Here is an 18418-nt window from a genome sequence, read left to right as displayed (position 1 = left end):
ATTTTTTTAATAGTTAAAAGATTCTAGATAAGACTAACATTTTTTTAAACAGAACAAGTATATAAAAAAACGCATTTGCAAAGGACCAATAGAGAAAATGATTTATTAAAAATAAAAATATCTTATGATATTAGTAATATTATCCAAATATCTAATGAATGATCTTCATATAAAAAAAATCATAAATTAATAAAAAGATTTACTAGAATCGTGCATCCATAAAAAAATCATAAATTAATAAAAAGATTTACTAGAATCGTGCATCGCACGGGCTTATATCTAGTTATTTATGAAAGAAGGAAATTAAAAACTAAACTGAATTGAAATTAAGCTGAAGAGAACGGAGCTTAATTACCCGTATCCCGTTAATACAAATTTTAACAAGAGTATAGTTGTGATTTTAACGTTGCAAAAGCCAGACGCTACCGAACCAAATATCTTATTTATTTATATCCCTTATTTTACTCTTTCATTCAGGATTTCATCTTCTTTCTAAAAAAATTTCAAACTCTCTCTCTCTTCCCCACTCAATTCAACATCCTACGAATCTTTTCGTCACTTTTTTTTCCGTCAAAAAAACAAATTTAAAAAAACCCCGATAATTCTCCGACGCCGTCGCCGTCTCCGCCGCCATGGATGAGAACTCAAAGATCGTCGTCGATGGTGGCGCTGCTAAAACTTCCACCGATGATTCCGCCACCACAAACCCTAACCCTAATTCCGACATCACTACTTCTACTACTACTTCTACAAATTCCAACTCCGCCGCCGTCAACGGCGGAGATTCCGTCTCCGTTGACGGCGATGTTGGATCGGACGGTGCTGGTCTCTCTCGGCAGTCTTCTAGAACTCCCTTCACTAACCTCAGTCAGGTTGATGCTGACCTCGCTCTTGCCCGCACTTTACAGGAGCAGGTAATTTCATTCAAGTTTTAATTTTATGATTTAAGCGATGAATTTTGATTTTTATGAGTTGCTTTTAATTTTGATTGTTTGTTTGTTATTAATGGTGTTTCTAGTAATGACCAATTGTGTAATGAAAGCTTGATTTTATTACTTTTGTGACGAATTTAGTAGTTTTTGAGTTGCTTTTATAGTTTTATTTAGGTTTGTTAGCTAATTCTTTGTTTACTCCGTATTATTTATGGTGAGCAATAGTGTAATTGTGTATTGAATTGAAGCTTAATTATTGTACTTTCATCTGTCCTTGATTCCTTATATGTATGCTCCATTTTCCTTTTTCGGACGTTTTATGGGAGAATGCTCCATTGCCCTAATTGCGTAATCAGGGTGTGATCTCAATACTTAACTTTGTTGTCGATGAAATGAGGACTTATTATATTATGTGTCCATCAGTTTTATACAACCAAATATTTAAACCTGTGTAGGAGCATATATTTAGGGATGGAGGGAGTAATTTACGTGAAATTTTTGTTCGTTTGTATTGGGGAGCTTGACAATTTTTAGTAGAGTAGGAAGTAGTAAAGCATTTGTTTTCTGCAAATTTGATGACAAACGGAATGTAATTTTGATGGATGTGCTTGATGTGAACTCTGTTATTTACTTAGTTGTCGTGATTTGTTTTTGAGCAGGAAAGAGCATACATGATGCTAAGCATGAATGGGGGCGGGGGTGGGATTGGTTTTGGAAGGTGGGAGACTGGAATTTATATTCCTGATGATGAGGATGACGATTTTGGTGATTCCCATGATCATGAATATGATGATGAAGATGAAGACGATGATGATGACGAGGAGAATGAGGAATATATTGACCATTATGATGACGAGGGTGATGATGCGTTTGACGTTCACGCTCATGATGATTCTGGAGATAACGATGAACCTCATGTTGAACTTGATCCTAGCGCGTATCCTGATGATGAGGCATATGCAAGGGCCTTACAGGATGCTGAAGAGAGGGAAATGGCTGCTAGATTGTTGGCTATGGCTGGCATTACTGAACGTAAGTGTGGTCTGTACATGAGTTCTGGATTATTAATGTTACATGCTAATTTGTCATATGATTAGCATAAGGACTATGGGCTTAATATTAACTGTCTCATGGTTGCAGGAGAAATAGTAGATGTGGAGGACCATAGGGCTCATAGGGAAAATTCTCAGGTAGTGTTACTCTTAAAGTTGTTTTATGGGTTATCCATTAGTTACTATTTATTTGTTGGTTATTGCTGCTTTAGAAGATTCGTTAGACAGCTTAATTTTTTGGTTTGATTTCACGTGATAGAGAGAAAAGAATTTAATTTCAAAGCATTATAACATGAAACATTGTCATTAATGCCTTTTGTAACTTAGATATGAGTTTAAAAAATGATGAAACTTGACCGTTTATGTTAGTATTTGGTCATTGTGTTATTATGTGTATTATGCTTAAATCTCTCATTGACAGAATTTTTTTTTTAGTATTATTTTTCTCCAACACTAGTTTCTTCAAGTATCCTATGTGGCATGCGACTTTTTTTTTTTTTTTTTTTTTCCCAAATACCTTGTCAACTTATTGTTATTTATCAAGAGATGAACAAGTTGTAGACACCAAACATGCAAGGGCTCCCTAGGAGTTTTAAACCATTGCAACATAATGTTGTATTGGTGCATTCGCACAGTAATTTGATTTCTATACAAGAGCCTTTTGTTGGTTGCTTTCCCATTGACCCCTCTGTCTAATTTAAATTGAGATGATGGAGACTCCTTTTCTCACTTCAGCTTCCTTTCTATGTGTTTTGGACTTAAGTCCCTCTCTCGCAGTGGATAAGGTGCAGGTCTTATACGGCTTATATTCTATCTTTACCTCCACAATGGCAAATATGTTTTTATTACTCCATTGTCCTATGAGTCATCACTTATTAAGTTGGCTACTAATTTAGAGTGAATAAGAAGTTAAAGGGTTTGGCCTAACATGTGATTTAGTCCGTTATCCAAATTGAAATGTTGCTCAGTAGATACTTCAAACATAGTTTATATAGAAACATTATCTCGTGTTATACCTTAGACTTGAGACCTTATTAATATGTAAATTGGCTTTACCTTCTTAAATGACACAGAAGATATTTTTAGAAGGTTATATTCAATTTTTCATCTTCACAGTGATTCATCTTTGGCATAATAGGGTAAGGGAAGGAAATTTTTTGATTGATTTGTAGAATGATCTTGTTTACTATGTATGTATTACATAACATAAGTTACTGAGTATCATTTAAAAGACATTGTTGTTTTTGGAGTAATATTGGATATTAAATGCTCATGTAAAAATTGCAATACTTTCAAACTTTGGCCTGGAGAGCTGTTTATATTTAATTTTAATTTTTTTTTTTTTTTTTTTTGGGTACAAGGGGGTGCCTGCTACCTGGAATATGTAATTAGGAAAACTCTTTGTTTAATGGATGTTGGCATATTATTAACTTATTGAAATGTTTACCCTCGACCTGTTGCTCTGTGAACCCTTCACATTTATTTTTTTGTCTTAAATTCCTGATCGCTCAATTTTTCTCTGGTTCTTTTTCTGTCCTTCCTGAAATATGTGGGTTTTTACTTCCTATCTTTCAGGATACGTGGGAGGAGGTTGATCCTGATGAACTTTCCTACGAGGTAATTCTGGTATTTTAAGAATACGTGGTCAAAAATTCTGTAATGAGATTTTGTATGATGTTGTTCCTGACGATTTCTTGTGATGTAATTGTATTTGACTTAATGAAGCTCACTTTAATATTGACAGGAACTTATTGCTCTCGGTGATGTAGTTGGTACAGAGAGTAGAGGATTATCAGCTGATACAATTGCATCGCTGCCTTCGACAAATTATAAATGCAAAAACAATGAAGAAACAGAGACGGATACGTAAGTGGGGCAGGAATAGGTTTTTTTTTTCTTAATACTCTTTATGATATGTTGGTGTAATTCTTTTGCTACTTGTGCAGTTGTGTCATTTGCCGATTAGACTATGAGGATGGTGATGGAATGACCACGCTCCCTTGCAAGCATGCCTATCACTCTGATTGCATAAATGATTGGTTGAAAATAAACAAGGTGAGGTAGCACTGGACACCTAATATCTGATACTCATGATGCCTTTTCAATTGTACATTCACATGTCCAATAGTTCATATTTTACAGTCAAAATTATTTCTTCAATAATTGTGTGTTAATCTTGTAAGCTGGCTACTTTATCTAACAAAACCCTGCATGCATCTTGGCCTCTTTGAACCCTTATTTCTGCCAACAGCAAGACGCATAATTGGTTGTTGTTGACCTGATGTGTATTCAATGAAGTTATGCATACATAGTATTCGCCAATTTGACAACCATAGGATCACTTGTTCCTGCTGACCCTTGCATTGAGCCAATGAGAAATCTTTTGACTTGAGACTAATTTGTTGTTTTTGAGACTCTCTCAAATTAGTGGGACTACTTCATTGTCCCTAACTCTCAAATTAATGGCTTTCCATATATGAAAATGAATTGATCATGCTGCAGATCACTGCGACTTTGAGAGTCATCGGTCAGTGCTATTATTTCATAAATCCTACCCATTATACATTTATACTCCCTCTGTCCGTAAATAAAACCCATTGGGAAAGGGTTTTTAGGAGAGTAATAGTAATTGGGTAAAAATAGAAGGTAGTAAGGTAGTGTGTTAAAGGGGTTTTGTTGATCATGTGAATTTGAAAATAAGTTTGTGGATGATGGACCTCCTACAATAAGATTTGGGGCTTTGAAATGGGACAAGAATTCTTGGAGAAATGGGGCTTTTTATTATGGTACTAGCATATTGGATATTTATTCTTGTGCCCTGTATTTGAATTGACTGTCGTGTTCCAATAGGTGCCTTAGATTAAGTGCTAGTACTCACCTATGTGTGATTGGTATTGAAAACTTTTCAATATTAATAATTTTGCACTATAGCTAACATGTGTTAATGTAGCGTCCTTGTTTGGAGACTGCTGAGTGATTGTTATGCTTTAGGCATGCTGAAAATTTCATCTGCAAATTGGCCAAGAAAGACCATTAATTTGCAAATTGTATTATGTCGTGGAAATATTTTCTGTAGATTTATCTTAAGGAATTTCTTTGCAAGTCTTCTTGTAATTTAATTATGATATGTTTAGAGGTCAACTAATTGAAATGCTGTGATTAAAATGATTTAAAACCTTGATGCAATATTGATAAGAATCAAACTAAAGTAGACTCCACATCTGAACTATCATGCATTGGATTTGGACTATTTACATCTGTATAATGATTACTGAGGGGAATAGATTTTATCCCCATGGGAAACTTGTACAGTCATGTGGTATTATTTCTTTTAACTTTTTTCGGCTATGGAGATCTACTGTTTCCTTATCAGTTCTACTTGTTTGATGCAGGCTTGTCCTGTTTGCAGCGCAGAGGTTTCAACGTCTTAGAATAGCTAAGAAATGGAATAGATGATACTTTGGTGTATATTAGATTCTATATGAAACTGCCAATTAAAGGCCATAGATCTGGTTGTCATGCTTTTTCTTTCCAGGGGACAAACTAATTCTTCGGTTTATTGTATCTGTTCTTGATTATTCCCCGTTCGAGAATGGAATACCTTTTGTCTCAATTTTTTCTCACCGGAGTTTAATATCAATGCCTTTTGCTTTTTGGCTTAAGATGCAGGTTTCCCCGTGTAATATTCAATTAATCTTTGTTATTCCGTAGTTTTTGTTTAATCAATTCTGTCGTTCTGTATTTGATCATAGCATAATCCTATCGTGCAACTTCTGCACAGAATAAATTGTTGATTTCAGGTAGTGAGACCTGAACATATATAGGATTCTCCAGGCAGGGCCTATTAGTAGTGAATAATGAAAATTGTACTACCCATTGTATTGGCGAAACAGGTGTAAATATACTCAGTAATTTACACTTCAACCAAAGTATATCTTGTTAGGGACTTCAGAGTTGGCAATCTTGGCATGTATATTTCAAGGTAGTAGGGAAGCATAGACTTCATTGTTGGTGCCTCAGGTTCACACCACACCTTTGCCCCAACTAGTCTCTTTCTGTTCTATGGAAAATTTCCTTTTTAGCTTGAGAGGAAAATGAAGGAACATTGGCCTTTCCATTGCCGTCTTTCTTTTGATTCATGATGTCGGATGCTGGATAAGGGGTACGAGTAGTTACTTATCGTGCAACATGTTTATGGTAAAACATGTTTTCACTGCCTTCGACCCAAAATGACAAAACAGCTTGTATATGATCCTTAAACAATTCAATTGATACCCATCAGCAATGATGATTTATAAAACCATAATTATCCATTCTACTCATTTGAGTTACTTGCCCATTTCTTGTCCAACTCTAATCAAAACAAAAAATCTTGAATAAATACTTAAATAATATGTTTTCTCTCTTAAGATTAAGACTCGCAGAGGCAAGATCTTGACTTGATTTAGATAACCCATTACATATATGAGAGGGAAGATAAAATCTTAAGGTGATAGTGTGAACAATAGTTTTGTGAACATGTATGTACAAGCAAATGACTGCAGATGATATTGTGAACAATCGTTGAACCCTTGTAATCAACTGCAATACTTCATATATGTACCACTTTTTACACAAGTCACTCAACCTACACACTGCAAGACAAAGTCTATACCAATATCGTAAAATGACATGTAGAATGAATTGCGCCAGTGGATGGTATGAGGAACGCCAAGATGCTCATAACTATTCTCAGCTGATAAGCATACACAATCCCACAGATACGATTAGTTCGGTTGTCAATGCTGTGGTCATGTGGTGGTCCAAGAAGGTCAAAGTAAAGCAAGCACCTCCAGATAGGTTCTTCCTTGGATCCCAAAGTGTGAGGAGGGATGGTCAATATTACAGTATATCCTTCCATACTTGCAACACAGCTCAATAATCAAGTGGAGAAAACATTCAAAGATGTCCAGTGGTTGCAAGTTAACCATTTTCTTGGTTTTCATGGGATAGTTACCCATGACATTGAGAAGCAAAGAAAGACAATGCTTCAAGAGTGGCGAACAATCATGCAGAAAAATTTAGTGTCTCTCTCACCGTGAGATATAGCAAAACCAGAAAATCAATTCCTTCTCCAAAGTGAAATCCTCTGAAGTAGTTACCCTGCTAGATTTCAAAAACAAAACATCAATCAATCAGATAGATTTGCAGGTTGCAAATTATCACAATAACAATGAAAATGCAAAGAGATATGACAAACAAAGGTGTTTAGGAGCTATAGTGAAAATATGTTTCTAGGTAGCTTGGCAACAATCTAAAAAAGATAAAAGTTATCCTCTTTAAAATATTACCACACCTTATAACATGTCCACTCAAATGCACCTAAAAATTTACAAGGACATGCTGATTGCATATATAGGACAAAAGAGCAAGGAATACAGTAAAGAAGGTAAAAGTATAAAAAAATAAAATAAAAATATGCAGGCTGAGAAATCATCACCGATTAATTAGGGGTAAACTAAATAAAGGTTTTAAAAAAAGGGGGGTGGGGGTAAACTGCACACCTAGAGGCATGTTCTTGAATCATAGACAGAAAAAAAAACAGCACAAGCAGTATGGGGGAAATAGCACCTTCTAATATATATTATGAAACTTTATGAATATGATAGTGTTGCATAAATGACCAATGAACTACACAGACAGCCTCATAAGCTCATTTCCTACCATCAAGTCCCTCAAGCCCCAGTACCTTTTCACACCCTTTTCAGAAAAAAGGACGGACTTCAACTAAGGCACACATTATAATAGACACCATGCAAAATTTTGAAGCAATTATCAATCCAACAATGACATAGTATGCCAACCACTATCCTCTATGAACACCAATACAAGAAAATATCATTCAACAAATTGGAATATAGCTGAAAGTTTACCTGTGTTGGAGATATGGAAATACTCAAGTCATTACAAAAAATTGCCAGGTGATGACTGAAGTCAACAACCTTCTCCGTGAAAGAAGAATGAGAAAGCTCTTAGTTCACAGTTCTCATAGCATGAAGCTTTCAAATTGTTCTCCAATGCTTATGGTCGGTTTGATTTCTGTTGAAATATTGGCTTAGCCTCATGCATCAGCTTCCAAACAAATAATGGGCTTCTACCCAGTCTTACTCTTCACCCCAATTCACGGAACCATTGGAGATGCCACCTTCAGCAAGGAGAGTATTAACATTGCAAGAAGTAGAAGGATCGTCACACAGTTTGGCTATTGCATTTCTTACAACTGCATAATTTTTATCTACAGGGTCTGGAAACATTCTTTTTTCAACAATCTTCTTCAATATGTCCAAAGCCAAGATATGGTTCTTGTTCAACATACAAGAATCCAACAAAGCTATATAAACAAAAATGTCAGCACTCATTTCCTTTTTCTCCATTTCACGGAGAAAAGATAGGGCCGTATCTGGCATGCCATTCTTGGAGAGGCCACTGATTAAAGCCATGAAAGCAATTCTATTGGGGCAACATGCTTTTACCTCCATTTGATTCCAAAGCTTAATCGCATCATGAGGTCGCCCAGCATTGCATAGCCCGTCTATTAAAGTTGTATAGGTTATGACATTGGGTTCCCTGTCTTCTCCGGCCATTTTGGAATAGCAAATGATAGCCTGGTCTACATTACCAATCTTGCACCATCCGTCGATAAGAGAGTTATAGGTTACAGTAGATGGGATAAGTCCCTGAGCAAGCATATCTTTCAGCATGTTTTCAGCTTCTGACATTCTATTTGCTTTACAGAGACCATTAATTAAAATGTTGTAGGCAACTACATCAGGTCTGTAACCACGAGAATATATATTACGAAACAGCTCCAGAGCACGGTCAACTTCCCGAAGTTTGAAAAACCCATCAATAGCAGCAGAATATGGAACTAGATGCAGAACAAGACCTTCTTCAACCAATTTAGCAAGAAAAGTAGAAGCTTCCACTGCTCTCCCATGTCTACACAGCTGTTTAACAAGTGTCGTAGAATTCTTTATCCATGGTTGATGGCGGTAAACACACATCTCTTTCACTATACTAGTAGCTCCAATGACATCCCCTTTTCTACAAAAATACCCATATATGGAGTTGTAGGTGAAATGAGTTGGCCCAATTCCTGATTGCTTCATCTCTCCCAAGAGGTTAAGACTATCAATTACTCTATCAGCATTGCTTAAAGCATCGATTAAATTGTTGTACAAGAGTGTATCCTTTTGGCAGCCAAATTTCGCCATAGCTCCAAAGAGCTGAAGTGCTTCGTCCAATCTACTATTTTGGGATAGAGCATTAATGATTATACTAAACGAAGATGAATCCAAGCAATTACTTCCTTTAAGCTTGAAAAACTTTTCTAACCTGCTACCATACTGAGGTTCTTCCTCCATCATCATTTTCACTAACTCAAGGGCTCTATCAATAAATCCAATGCAAACAAGACCATTCAAAACAGAATTATAAACTAATTTCACTGATTCATTATCAAGACAGTCTCCGTTTTCCTCAAGTAACTGTGCCATTGTCTCCTCTTCATCAGTGAAAGATAGAAGCTTTGTGAGTATACCAGCATCAGGAGAAATCCCAGAATCTTTCATTTCTAAATACAAATTTAAAGCTCTCTGAGGCTTGTTAATCTTGCAAAGACCTTCAATCAGCACATCATAGACACCAATATCAGCTAAAATCCCTGATCCATGCATTTTTTCATATAGTTGAAGGGCCTTATCAACTTTGAAATTAGATACAAACCCATGTATTAATACATAAAATGTCTTCTCATTCAATCTCAAGTTGCAATCTTCCATCTTTTCAATCAGCTCGAATGCCCTATCAACCTCCCCCCACTTACTGAAAGACACAGCTAAGATTGACAATACATGGGAGTCAACCCATCCTCTTTCAAGCATTTGGTTAAAAACAATCAAAGCCTTATCAAACTCCTTAGCATTGCAATAAACCTGGAGAAGCGGCGTCATCGTATACTTATCAACCATCCACCCAAAACTCTGCATTTCATTCAATCTCTTCTCAGCTAGAACACACAAGTTCGACTTAGCTATGGTCTCTAACAAACAATTATAGCTATAATTATTAGGAACACAAAGACCCATCTCCCTAACTCGATCAAACAACAAATTAGCTTCTTCTACCAATCCTACTCTCCCCAAACACCTAATAAAAAACCCCAATGCCCCAGGAGACATAAAACAACGAGAATCAATCAATTCTAAAGCTAAAGCTTTCATTGGGGCATTTTGTCGAACACCTGATAGGATTGAAGCCATAGCATTAAAAGTATAACAATTATGAAAATAACCTTTCTGGGTTTTCGCCCAAGTGAAGAATCTGTACGCAACTTTCCAATTCCTAATTCCCTTCAACACAGCTTCAACGATTTCTGGGGTGAGTCTGCAACCCAGTTGACTCAGTTCTTTATTGTTGTTTGCCTCAAAACGATTCTGGGTAAAAATTGAAATCAACCCATTAATAATCTCTATACTATCAGGAGAAAGATTAGGATTGTAGGGGTTAGAGCTAAATTTTCTGGAGAATGATGGGATTAATGACAAATTGGTGATGAATTGAGCAGCAGAAATATGGAAGAGTTTGATTGAAGTGTAAGAATTCATGAACTCCATTGATTTATGAAAAGAATGGTTTTTGATGAATGCTTGATGTAATGCAGTGAAGAGAGAGCTTCGAGGATGGTAATGGCGTCGCATTTTGAGAGAACATTCATATCATTCACAGTCACTGCCGCGCAAATCTGCTTTGAATAGCATGAAGTAGTTTGCTGTGTTTTTACTTTATTTGATTCTTGTTGGGGGTTAGGGGTTAGGTGTTGGGACTCTTGAGACTACTTGCCTGTTACGTATTAAGGGATGACACGGGGTCGTGTTAGTTTAAAAGCGAACTTGATACGACATATGAAAAAGTAATGATTATTATTATCTTGGGTTACATTGAGGAATTGGAGTGATAACCTCTTGTTAATCCAACAAATGCTGAGTTTAATTGAATTGGTATCTTATTCGTAGATCTAAGGACAAATGGTTAAGTTGGTAGGTATTTACTATCTAGGCCGTGGTCATAACTCATGGTAGTACTTGGCCTAGGAAGTATGAGCACAAAAAACCCGTGTTGGGTTTTCGTCGTGTTACTCGTGTCTGATCAGCAAATCCCATTTGTCTTAAGTTTCTTACAACATTCTGATTGGTCATTCTTAGCTTGTATATAATATTATTGTAAATTGTAAAATTGCACATTATCAACACCTTGCAACCAACATTGAGTTAATATTAATGACGCCATTATATATACCCAAGTCATAGTTGATGTTATTGAGACTAATCTATTTTAAATAATTCGAACTGTTACTTTTTTTTTTTGAATTATCAACTTCTAGTAGTAGTAGGTAGTTGCATTGCTTGTTAGATGTCACCATCCCTTACAAGTTTATAACTAGTTGATGTGTTAACCCTTATCTTTTCCTATATTAAGACCTTAAGACAACTATCAAATCAGCAAAAATAGCAGAAATCTAAGGATACAAATAAAACATTATCAACCATGCTTTTCAATGCAGTTAATCTAAAAATCCTCCCCAAATATAGGAATTATTTTAAGGAGATTATAAATTGTTTCAAAATGATAACAAAACAAGGTACCTTCTGCCATAATTCAGGCCAAAGGGTCAATAATAATAATCTTAACATTAGAGACACCCAAAGAAAAAGTGAACGAATGTATCAAAGTTAATAAAATAATTTTAGCTTAGATAAAAAGTTCGCCTTTTCTTTAACGAGTGTTCTCTTGTATGTTATACTAGTTTACATTACTCATCATAAACATGGCAGGAGGGGTAATTGTAACGAGTGGTCGTAAAGGTAAACAATACGAAGGCCGTGTTACCGGCTTTGTGATAGTTACGTGCTTGGTGGCTGCCACGGGTGGCCTTATATTCGGGTATGATATCGGAATATCCGGGGGTGTAACGTCCATGGATATATTCCTACACAAGTTTTTTCCATCAGTGTATGAAGCAGAAAAAAAAGCATCAAGGGGAAACCAATATTGCAAATTTAATAATGAGTTGCTAACATTGTTTACTTCATCTCTTTATTTGGCAGCACTAATTGCCTCTTTCTTTGCATCTAAAGTGACTAAAGCTTTTGGAAGAAAAATTTCTATGCTTTTTGGTGGAGTTGTCTTTCTTGCTGGTGCACTTCTTAATGCATTTGCTGTTAATGTTGAGATGCTTATTGTTGGTCGTATATTACTTGGTATAGGCATTGGTTTTAGTAATCAGGTAATTACCTTTTATTGTTTTTTTGTCGATATTTTACGTACAAACGAGATTCTAGCTTGATATTGGTTTCCGAAAGTTCTTTACGCTTTATCCGTCACAATCTTCAATCTTTGACCAATATCACATGAATAAGGATTATAAAATTGATAGATTGGAAATTAACACACATTTTGACCAATTATTTAACAATGTTTCTCATGATAATGCATTGTAATAGCAAGAATTTTGTTAGTATTCTCTATAACTTATTTAGTGTATTTTGGTTAGAATTTCTAAAGTTTGAAGACTTTGAACCGGTATGATCTAAAATTGTTATCTGTATAGTCTATTTTGATCCGATTTTCCTGTTTTAATATCGTCTATTCTTAACAATAATAAGGTAAAGTGAGCGGAACTTAACAATCAATAATTTTAAAGTGTGTAAAGAACTTTCAGAAACAAAGATAGTATTAATCGATTTCTAATACACAAAAAAATTGCAGTCTATACCAATTTATCTATCAGAAATGGCTCCACCACAAATTAGAGGGGCTCTCAACATTGGATTTCAAATGGCAATTACAATTGGTATATTGGCTGCCAATCTCATCAACTACTTTGCATTAAAAATGGGGGAGAAAGGATGGAGAATTGCTCTAGGACTTGCCGGTGTACCGGCTTTAGTGATCACTTTGGGAAGCCTGATCTTACCAGACACCCCAAACTCTCTAATTGATAGAGGCCACCAAGACCAAGCAATAGATTTGTTGAAGAAAATTCGCGGAACCGAGAATGTTAAAGAGGAGTTTGATGACATTCTTGAAGCATATGAATTGTCTAAACAAGTTAAAGAACCATGGACCAACATTATGCAACGTCACAATAGGCCTCAACTTACCTTTGCTATTATCATCCCTTTTTTCCAACAAATTACTGGGATTAATGTCATCATGTTTTATGCTCCTGTCCTCTTTAAGACTATTGGGTTTGGCAATGATGCTTCTCTCATGTCGGCTCTTATTACCGGGGTTGTCAATGTCGTCGCCACCATTGTCTCCATTGCTTGTGTTGATCGCTTCGGTCGTAGGGCTCTCTTCATCCAAGGTGGTCTTCAAATGATTATTACTCAGGTATGTCACAAATTTATATAGTACGTACTCCCTTAGTCTCAATTTAATTAACTATCACACGTTCTTTTTTATGTCCACATTCTAATTTAAAGGACGCACTTGCATATTTGCACATAAAAATTACTCATTTTTTTTTTGTAGGTGATTATTGGTGTAGTTCTTGGCCTAAAGTTTGGAGTCACAGGGGTCGGAACAATAGACAAAACAGATGCTAATATCTTAGTAGCATTGATATGCATCTATGTTGCGGCATTTGCATGGTCATGGGGTCCTTTGGGATGGTTAGTTCCTAGTGAAATTTTCCCTTTGGAGACTCGATCAGCAGGACAAAGTATCAATGTTTCCGTCAACATGTTGTTCACCTTCATTATCGCGCAATGTTTCCTACACATGTTGTGTGCCATGAAGTTTGGTCTCTTCTTCTTTTTTGCTGGTTTCGTCATCATAATGACAATCACAATCTTCTTCTTCTTGCCCGAGACCAGAAATGTCCCTATTGAAGAAATGTATGGTGTGTGGAAGGCACATTGGTTCTGGGGATCATACATCCCTGATAACTTGGTTGGCCATCATTATAATAAGAATGCTGAAAAAATGCTAAATGCTTAAGGGAAAAAAAAAAACTTAAAGTAGAATCACCTCAGCTCATTCAAAAGGACATGATGTACAAGTTTCATGGTTGGTGTTGATTTATTCAAGTCATTTTTTATAAGTTAATTTGTGTTCAACAATTTTTTAAAGGTCGAACTAAATTACAAACAATGTATCAAACCGTGCATAACAATTCTTATTATAAATCATCTGATTATGACATAATGATGCAAGACAAAAAAAATAAGTTGTGAACTAAACACAAGTTTTGGCCTTCTGATCTACCCCTTCTTCCTAACTAATTGTGCCAAGGACAAAGGCATCGTGTCAACACATGGACAACCTTAACTATTTCCTATGTACTCAACAAATGATCTATCTATTATGGAGTAGTTGAAAAATTAGTCAAATGCATGCAATATGCCATGACTCTCTTGGCCTTTTTTCTATTAGTGTAAGAACGATGCATTACATTAAATTAAATTTCTATTCTAAAAATAATCTATTGATATCCTTTTGTAGATGTGCTATAAGTCTATACGAAGTACATTTTATTACTTAAACAAATTTGTCAAAATGTAATGTTGAAATTAATGGGATCATTGAAATAAGATTTATAAGAATAAGTTTGTCATTGAGTTTAATTGTATAAATCAATAAAACTCTTTCCAAAAAAAAAAAAAAAAAAATAATATAAAAAATCAAACTAGTAGTCAAAATACGTAGTACATGTAAAATATGTCAAAATAAATTACTACTTATGTAAATGTTAAATATGTTTTTAATAAAACATGAAATAAAAGTACCCTACCAATTATAATGAGTTTTTTTTTATTTTTTATTTTTTATTTTTTACTTGACCTGTATAAATTTTACATATTGCGTACAAGAAATTTAAAATATACCAATATTATACTTTTTTTTTTTTTTTTTGAAAAAAAAAGTCAAAGACGAAAGTAGGTCGTAGAATCTTCCGTATGAGCAAGTCAAAGTAGACAAGAATAGAGTATTCGAGTTAACATATGAGTTCTACCACACATCATACAAAATCTAGTATCTTCCAGAATTCTGTAGCATTTTTATTATTTTATTTTCAACAATAAAATTCCCCAATTACTATATATTCAACCCACAAAAATTCCCATTATTCTCTCTCTTCTTCAAATCAAAAACCCCCAATTTCAATTCAAAAAACCCCCCAATTTCATTTACCCCAATTTTCTCTCTCCTCCTACAAATTTCCCGATCAAATGTCGTCCGCCGGAGTAGCGGTGGCGCCGCCGCAATCATACTTCTGTTACCAATGTAATCGCACCGTAACCCTAACTCCGACGCCGAATTCCGATCTCTCTTGCCCTAATTGCAGCGGTGGTTTTCTCGAAGAATACGATTCAATTCCGCAAAACCCTAACCCTAATCGTCTTTTCAGTTCTGCTGCTGTTTACCCTGATCCTTTCTCTCTCTTCGCCGAACCCCTTTTCACCGCCACCACAGTCACTCGTGGGCCCGGCGGGCTTGGTGGGCCCGCTGTGTTCTCATCGACGACGATTGATTTGCAAAACCCTAGAAATTTCTCACCTTTGATGTCACCTTCTTCGGGTTCTCTTGCTTTCAATCCGTTTGATTTTCTGCAGAATTATCTCCAGGATCTTCAGCAAAGTGGTGCTAATGTTCAATTTGTTGTTGAGAATGATCAGGGTGATCCGAATTTCCGGCTTCCGACCAATTTTGGGGATTATTTTTTAGGGCCGGGTCTTGAACAGCTGATCCAGCAGCTTGCTGAGAATGATCCGAATCGATACGGGACTCCCCCGGCTTCGAAACGAGCGATTGATGGATTGCCCAATGTTGTGATCACTGCGGAGGTTGTGAATTCGGATTCGAATTCGTGTGCTGTTTGTATGAATGAATTTGAGGTTGATTCGAGTGCGAAACAGATGCCCTGCAAGCACTTGTATCATTCTGGTTGTTTGATCCCTTGGCTTCAGCTTCATAATTCTTGCCCTGTTTGCCGGTACGAGCTGCCTACCGATGACCCGGAATACGACAATCGAAGGGCAGGTGGTGGACAGGGCGGGAACTCTGAAAGGTCATCAGGGAGTGGGAGTGGAAGTGGTGGATCGCAGGGAGAGGGTAGAAATAGTGAAAGGAGTTTCAGGATTGCGTTGCCGTGGCCTTTTAGGATATTCGGTGGCTCTGTAGGGAATAATGGTGGTAATAATGGCGGTCCGGGCTCGGGAGCTCAGCAAGGTGGTAATGGTGGGAGGGGTGGTGATCATGGTTCAGAGCCAAGGCATGAAAGCTTGGATTGAAGTAAGAAAGGTACAATTTTTAATGTACCTTTTTTCTATCTTTCTTCTGCATATTGGTTCTTGGCTTTTTAGAGTAGATAGTTGTGAAAATATTATACTGTAATTGACATTATACTTCGTATTAGGCTAAAATTTTTATAGGTGAGAATGCTGAAATATTCTTTATTTCAATTAATTACATATCTCTAATGATTTAGCTCAAAGTTGTGTAGGGTAAAAATTATTTTGGATTGATGAATTTGTTTCCTTATTCAATTCTTCGTATTTGGTTAGTCAAATTGATACTTATATAATAAAAATTTGTTACCACGCTATGTTTGCGAAATTCTTACGGGTCCTGGTACCACCGTACCACTAGAAGAGAAACAATGATCACCAATTATGAAATTCTTAGATTGGTCCAAGCAACTCTGCACCACTAGAAAAGAAACAATCTGCCAATTAAATTAAAAGATTTGCTTACACCAATTACAACTCTGTAAAAAACTGATAGTGGAGTTTGTTGCTAGTGTCTACTGCGGATGCTAGTCCTAGTTGATTGTGTATTTGTGTTTTATAAAACTATAGCAATTTCTGTTAGTAACACAGCAGCCATTACATCGTTGATGTTAATCGTCATGCTACATTATTGAGTTCAACAATGTGGTTTTTGGTTTTTCCAAATATTACTTTTTTATGCACTCATAGATCTATGCCATGATGAAAATATCAGGTCATGTTGGTAGTTCCATTTTAAGTATGTATTGTCTACAGCTGCTAGCCAGCTACAATATCGCACCTACAATATCGCACCTGAGAGGGTCATCTAGTGTTTCATGTCTTTTTACTTTTGCTTCATTATATGGTTATAGATTTCATAGGAGTTGTCATTTCAGAGTATACTTCATTGTTTTAAATCTTAAACATTAAAGTTCTGTGCAGGTTTATGGCCAGAGCTTTGTAATTTGATTTTGTTATTCTCTCAAGCTCATTTTTTGCAAGACTTTCGAGGAGGGTGCTGTACTTTGTGGACATATTTATATATCTTATATGTTTGATACACATCAATTTAGGGTTAGATTGGTAGCATCAAGTTGCTGTAGAAGGAAGAGTGTTTTCAGTGGGATATTAACTGTTGCTACTTGGTCACTTGTGTTTGTACAAAATCGTATTTGAAATCAAATTGGCCTAATATTAAAACTGATATTGTCCTTCTAGCAGTCCATTATATTAACCTTCTGGTGAAGCTTTGATCTACTTCTTTGAGAACGAGTTAATGCTGAACAATGAATTGGTCCAGCACTCCAGCTCATTGTAATTTCTAGTGTGAATATTACTGCATAGTATAGCAGTTGCGGTTATGCTACTGCATAACCTGGGCAGGGAGTGTTGGACAGCAACTCCAGTCGAGCCAGCTTTATGGTGATTGGTGAAGCTGCAAAATTTTGTTCTCTGTTGTCTGTGCATCAGCTATTAACTCTACCGCTTTTGTGTATAATCCACTTCATCAATATCTTGGGTTGGGTTTTTGAGTTTGGGATTGTGTTCAAACCTTTTACACTCATCTTCTATTGAAGTATCCAATGCTTGTAAATCTGGTATTCCACTTCGTACATGCATATGCTGAAGATAGAAGGGATTTTTGTGATTATTGTTATTTTATTCTGATATGAACTTATACACCTACATGGTTATTAAAGTTCCCTTATCTTCAAGGTATTGTACATTCGCTAATTGTCCCTTGAGATGCCTCAAATTATGACAAGGCTTTTACTTATATTTTTCTTAGAGCTTTTCTTCAGCTTAATTTCAATTTAGTTCAGCTTCAATCAGTTTAATTCCTAATTTTCTTCTTTCATATAAAATCATTTAAGCTCTATTTAGTTCAACTCCAATCAGTTCAGCTCATCTAAGCAAATCAGAATAGGCCCTTACTATAGCATCACTATTTACGGAGTTAGCTTGCCTTTGCATGACGCTTTGGAATGCATGGTTTTTAACGTGTCCTGCATCTTTGCTGTAAGCCTGTAATCAGTAATGCCTTTAGATCCTCCCCCCCAATGACAAGAGCACCCTACCTCACGTCCTCACTAGATACCACGTATATCACAAGTCTTAC

At 36.0% G+C, this 18418-nt stretch overlaps 4 protein-coding genes across 4 annotated transcripts; 3 read left to right on the top strand and 1 right to left on the bottom strand.

Annotated features, from left to right (window-relative positions):
• The first annotated feature begins 491 nt into the window (after positions 1 to 491).
• Positions 492 to 5646, top strand: LOC145620852 (E3 ubiquitin ligase BIG BROTHER-related-like). Its single transcript, XM_081675574.1, has 7 exons — positions 492 to 914; positions 1592 to 1964; positions 2073 to 2122; positions 3560 to 3601; positions 3729 to 3850; positions 3931 to 4039; positions 5377 to 5646. The coding sequence occupies exons 1-7, from the start codon at positions 633 to 635 to the stop codon at positions 5413 to 5415; spliced, it is 1017 nt and encodes a 338-aa protein (XP_081531700.1). The 5' UTR covers positions 492 to 632; the 3' UTR covers positions 5416 to 5646.
• A 2481-nt stretch (positions 5647 to 8127) lies between these two features.
• LOC145618948 (putative pentatricopeptide repeat-containing protein At5g08310, mitochondrial) lies at positions 8128 to 10751 on the bottom strand. Its single transcript, XM_081673556.1, has one exon. The coding sequence runs from the start codon at positions 10720 to 10722 to the stop codon at positions 8128 to 8130; it is 2595 nt and encodes an 864-aa protein (XP_081529682.1). The 5' UTR covers positions 10723 to 10751.
• Positions 10752 to 11849: 1098 nt separating this feature from the next.
• On the top strand, positions 11850 to 14026 carry LOC145618947 (sugar transport protein 10-like). The gene is made up of 3 exons (XM_081673555.1): positions 11850 to 12308; positions 12791 to 13417; positions 13559 to 14026. Exons 1-3 carry the CDS (start codon positions 11850 to 11852, stop codon positions 14024 to 14026), a joined length of 1554 nt encoding a protein of 517 aa, XP_081529681.1.
• Positions 14027 to 15014: 988 nt separating this feature from the next.
• LOC145619542 (E3 ubiquitin-protein ligase RING1-like) lies at positions 15015 to 18067 on the top strand. Its single transcript, XM_081674254.1, has 2 exons — positions 15015 to 16330; positions 17242 to 18067. Exon 1 carries the CDS (start codon positions 15259 to 15261, stop codon positions 16318 to 16320), a length of 1062 nt encoding a protein of 353 aa, XP_081530380.1. The 5' UTR covers positions 15015 to 15258; the 3' UTR covers positions 16321 to 16330; positions 17242 to 18067.
• Positions 18068 to 18418: the final 351 nt, after the last annotated feature.

This window comes from Chenopodium album, chromosome 27 (assembly GCF_948465745.1).
Source record: "Chenopodium album chromosome 27, dcCheAlbu1.1, whole genome shotgun sequence".
Taxonomy (NCBI): domain Eukaryota; kingdom Viridiplantae; phylum Streptophyta; class Magnoliopsida; order Caryophyllales; family Amaranthaceae; genus Chenopodium; species Chenopodium album.
Note: the sequence above shows the minus strand (reverse complement) of the source record. Positions and strands in the feature narration are given on the sequence as shown.

Excerpts from the sequence above, each read along its gene's own strand:
- LOC145620852 (XM_081675574.1), top strand. The coding sequence starts at position 633 with ATGGATGAGAACTCAAAGATCGTCGTCGATGGTGGCGCTGCTAAAACT. Across the intron at positions 2,123-3,559 it reads CTCATAGGGAAAATTCTCAG|GATACGTGGGAGGAGGTTGA; the intron begins GTAGTGTTACTC and ends CCTATCTTTCAG. Across the intron at positions 4,040-5,376 it reads ATTGGTTGAAAATAAACAAG|GCTTGTCCTGTTTGCAGCGC; the intron begins GTGAGGTAGCAC and ends TGTTTGATGCAG.
- LOC145618948 (XM_081673556.1), bottom strand. The coding sequence starts at position 10,722 with ATGCGACGCCATTACCATCCTCGAAGCTCTCTCTTCACTGCATTACAT.
- LOC145618947 (XM_081673555.1), top strand. The coding sequence starts at position 11,850 with ATGGCAGGAGGGGTAATTGTAACGAGTGGTCGTAAAGGTAAACAATAC. Across the intron at positions 12,309-12,790 it reads GCATTGGTTTTAGTAATCAG|TCTATACCAATTTATCTATC; the intron begins GTAATTACCTTT and ends AAAAAATTGCAG. Across the intron at positions 13,418-13,558 it reads TTCAAATGATTATTACTCAG|GTGATTATTGGTGTAGTTCT; the intron begins GTATGTCACAAA and ends TTTTTTTTGTAG.
- LOC145619542 (XM_081674254.1), top strand. The coding sequence starts at position 15,259 with ATGTCGTCCGCCGGAGTAGCGGTGGCGCCGCCGCAATCATACTTCTGT.